The following is a 3905-nucleotide window of genomic DNA, read 5'->3' on the forward strand; positions in this document are numbered from 1 at the left end:
TTGGCTCACTGAAACCTCCCCCCCTTGGGCTCAAGCGATTCTTGTCCCTCAGCCTCCCGAGAAGCTGAGACTACAGGCGTGCACCACCATGCCTTGCTAATTTTTTGTATTTTTAGTAGAGACAGGGTTTCGCCATGTTGGTCAGGCTGGTCTTGAACTCCTGACCTCAAGTGATCCACTGTGCCTGGCCGGGATTGGCCAAGTCTTAATTCCAAGAGTTTCTACTACAAAAACAAAAGTTTCAAAAATGACTTTTGAATTTATTAAGCACCCATCTTCCAATTCTTGCAATCACCTTCAGGAATGCTGTAAAATTCACCCAATCTTCTTATTAAAACTACTGCCCTAGTTGCTTCCTTGGCCCTCTGGGAGATAAAACTGTCAAATGATGAGTCAGAAACATGCTGGGCACTTTGTTTCGTGGAATGAGGCAGCTGGTTTCCTTCTGCACTGTGGTCGGCTGATTTTTATTGAGCCTGTGTGTCAGGCACTGTCCTCCAGGTTTTCATGAGGGAGCTGTGACATCAACCTATCTCCGAGTGTTTGGAAAGTGGACTTTGAAAGTGTTCAAAATCACTTTAGCTCCTTCCCCCTTTTTATCCTTATCCCAATGTCCTCCAGGGCGCTTCAAGCTCAAGTTCATGGATTTCTGTAAAGACACCTATTTTTTTTGACTATTAGCACTATTCTGCCTTTTTCCACAGTATAATCTGGTTCCTTTGAATAGGTTATCTTCTTTTTTTTGATGTATCCTAAGTCCCAGCCTACCATATACATAGTGTGACTAAAATATTTAGGGGCAAGGGGCTGCAAAGGCAAAGGTGTGCCAGCCTACATATACAATTACATGGAATTGTTAGCTTTAAGTCCTTAAGATGAAATAATGCAAGTGAAATATCTTGTTTTTAAGTTTCTATCTTGAAAATTTTGCAAGCAAGGTTTAGATCCATGAAAAAGCTGCACAAAGTATATCTACATAGTTTGTAGCATGTTTCTGGCAGGTGTCAAGTTTTTTGCTAACTCTATGAAGTTAGCCTGGCACCTGCCATTGCTCACTCCTTATGCCATGTTAGGCATTCTGCAGTTCAGTGGATACAATGAGGAGGCTCTTTGCTATCAACAGGTTCACTTTATTATTTATATACTATCTAAACATTAGTATATAAAAATCCAAGTCTTTTACTCCTTTTTGCCAAATGATTCTTAGTATCAACCAGAAGATATCATCTATTTGTCTTCAACTTTCCATGCTACTCTTTTTACTCTGTATTCTATTTTACAGGCAAAACACACACACACATACACACACACACACACACACACACACACACACAAAAAAAAAACAATATTGCCTTTACCTTCTTCTGTTTAAAGCCCTCTTGACCACGGTCTGGGCAAGCAGACTGCCCAGGAACCAGAACTGTTTTCCAACCCACATGTAGGAGACATTAGTGCAGAGTGCTGACTTCCAGTGCAGGAGTTCAGATTCTGTTTGCTCAAAACTGTCTGGATGACAAACTATTCAACCTCTCTCAACTTCTCTCACTCCCAAACCCTAAGTGTTCAGTAGGAAGAAGTATACCAGTATTATCTTCTAAATCCAAATCAGTTCTAAGTTCTTTGAATTCTATCTCAAATTTAACAACTTTTCTCTCATTCTCCAACACCACCTTCTTGGGTCCAGGCACCATCATCTTCTACCTGAATCACTAAGACAGCTTCCCAACTGGCCCTCCCAATTCTACTCTTGGCCTGTCTCAGTAGATTCTGCACACCGCAGCCAGGCGGCCTTGACGGAATAGATTCCCTTCACTGCGCTCCTAACCCCTGTCCAGCGTCTGATTCTCAAGCCTCTTCTCTCACCTTGCTCCCTCTCACTCATCCTGCTCCAGCCACACTGGACTGTGTCACCTTCTCAAATGCTGCCAGATTCTTGCCACGATGCTGCTGTAGTTCCCTTACTGAAAAGCTTCTCTCTCCTCCCTTCACAGGGCCAGCCTTCTTACCCTTGAGGTTTCAGCCTCAGGGAAGCATTCTCTGAGGACTTGAGCTGAAGCAGGACCCCAAGCCCCTTAGCCCCTTGTGTGTGTGTGTGTGTGTGTGTGTGTGTGTGTGTGTGTGTGTGTGTGTATCTGAGATAGGGTCTCACTTTGTCACCTAGGCTGGGGTGCAGCGGTGCCATCTTGGCTTACTGCAGCCTTGACCTTCCAGGTTCAAGAGATCCTCCTGCCTCAGCTCCCCCAGGTAGCTGGGACTACAGGCACGTGTTACAAAGCCTGGCTACTTTTTATATTTTTAGTAGAGATGGGGTTTTGCCATGTTGCCCTGACTGGTCTTGAACTCCTGAGCTCAAGTGATCTGCCCACTTTGGCCTCCCAAAGTGCTGGGATTACAGGCCTGAGCTGCCATGCCTGGCCTCCTTGTGTGTTTTCTTATTGCAACATCCCATTACTTAGAATGTTCATGTATTTACCTATCTCTGCCACTATAAAGCAGTTTCCGTAAGGACAGACTTTATGTTTCACATACTCTTGCATCCCTAGCCCAAAACGCAATGCTTATTTAGCACAAGTGCATCCTCAGTGAACGATGAATTCGTGAATAACTACTTACTTTCTGGCTAGGTAACCTCTGCAAACGGCCTGGAAGAAGATAATGATGTCGGTGATTTTTAAATCTCTTTCTTCCTCTAAGTGTGCCAGAACTCCAGCTCTGAAAAATATCTTGCTCTGTCCAATTCTGTACAAGTTTGGGTCCAATTCTAAAGCCCGGATCTAAGAGAGAAAGAGTTCATTTACTTTTTTTTTTTTTAACTACAAGAAAGATTAGATTAAGTCTACAAACCAGAAAAAAAATCAAGAAAAGCTTACCATTCGTTCACAGGCCTGTTTGCCATCCATAAAACCTTTAGGAATAGCATTTGGAGTTAGGATCTCATATCTGTAAGAAAATATTCCAAGAACTATTTTGTAGAAATTTGTGGACAATGTGTATCTACTAACTGTGAGTTTTGCTCTAAGAGGCAATAGAATGTTGGGTATGTAAATACATGTTAAATTAAGAGTAAAGAAATGAACTGGTGATAATCTGATGTTTTCTGTAGATCTACTTTCTATTTCTCATAAGTAAAACGAGGTTAGTTCTTTCAGGTCAAAAGTAGGTTTAGGAGGTTGTGGCAGAGAAAATCAAAAGCATGCTGTTTTAGAAACCTTTCATTTTTCTTCATTTCCTACAAAATGTTCATATCCTCAAGATGCAAAAGAGAATCTGGCTTTCTGTACTTTAAGTCACTGTCAATTTGTAGCATTTATTAGATAACAGGAAGGGCTGTAAGAGCTGTGTTCATAGGCTTCTATTCAGAACATCACACAACATCAGGGCGACATGTGACATGACATTGGTCAGGGTGTACACACGTATATGTGCTCACTGAGCTGCACATTTAAAATCTGTGTACCTCACTGTATACAGGCTATACCTCAATCAGAAAAATAAAAGATACTGGCTATATTAAAGGAGGAATCCTGGCTACATCAGTCAAACTTTGTATCTTGGATGCCAATTATCCTCCGTTTTTCTCCTAACAATAAAAAATGAAAATCTACCAGACTTTATCATACAGTAGGATCAGAATGATGGCTTTCCTGAAGACACACAAGGACTGGAAGGGCTTCTCAAGGTGACTATCTGGAACAGTGGGAGAAAGGGCATAAGGACCATTCTTTGACCCGGCAGCACCATTTATTTCATGGAACAACAAATGGTGTCAAACTTTGAAATCTGATTTCCAGAAAAAGGAAGAAAGAAAGCAAACTAAAGTAACTATTCAAGAAAATTACCAAATAAAAGTGAAAAATGGCCGGGCGCGGTGGCTCAAGCCTGTAATCCCAGCACTTTGGGAGGCC

At 41.9% G+C, this 3905-nt stretch overlaps 1 protein-coding gene across 1 annotated transcript in view; it reads right to left on the reverse strand.

Annotated features, from left to right (window-relative positions):
• MYH10 (myosin heavy chain 10) overlaps nucleotides 1-3905 on the reverse strand; it is a 159633-nt gene that overhangs the window by 41107 nt on the left and 114621 nt on the right. The window contains exons 18-19 of the mRNA XM_017850377.1: nucleotides 2871-2940; nucleotides 2614-2774 (exon numbers count right to left, since the gene is read on the reverse strand). Coding sequence (XP_017705866.1) covers nucleotides 2614-2774; nucleotides 2871-2940 — 231 coding nt within the window. The remainder of the gene's footprint in view (nucleotides 1-2613; nucleotides 2775-2870; nucleotides 2941-3905) is intronic.

Source organism: Rhinopithecus bieti, unplaced genomic scaffold (assembly GCF_001698545.2).
Source record: "Rhinopithecus bieti isolate Rb0 unplaced genomic scaffold, ASM169854v2 scaffold_32008, whole genome shotgun sequence".
Lineage (NCBI taxonomy): Eukaryota > Metazoa > Chordata > Mammalia > Primates > Cercopithecidae > Rhinopithecus > Rhinopithecus bieti.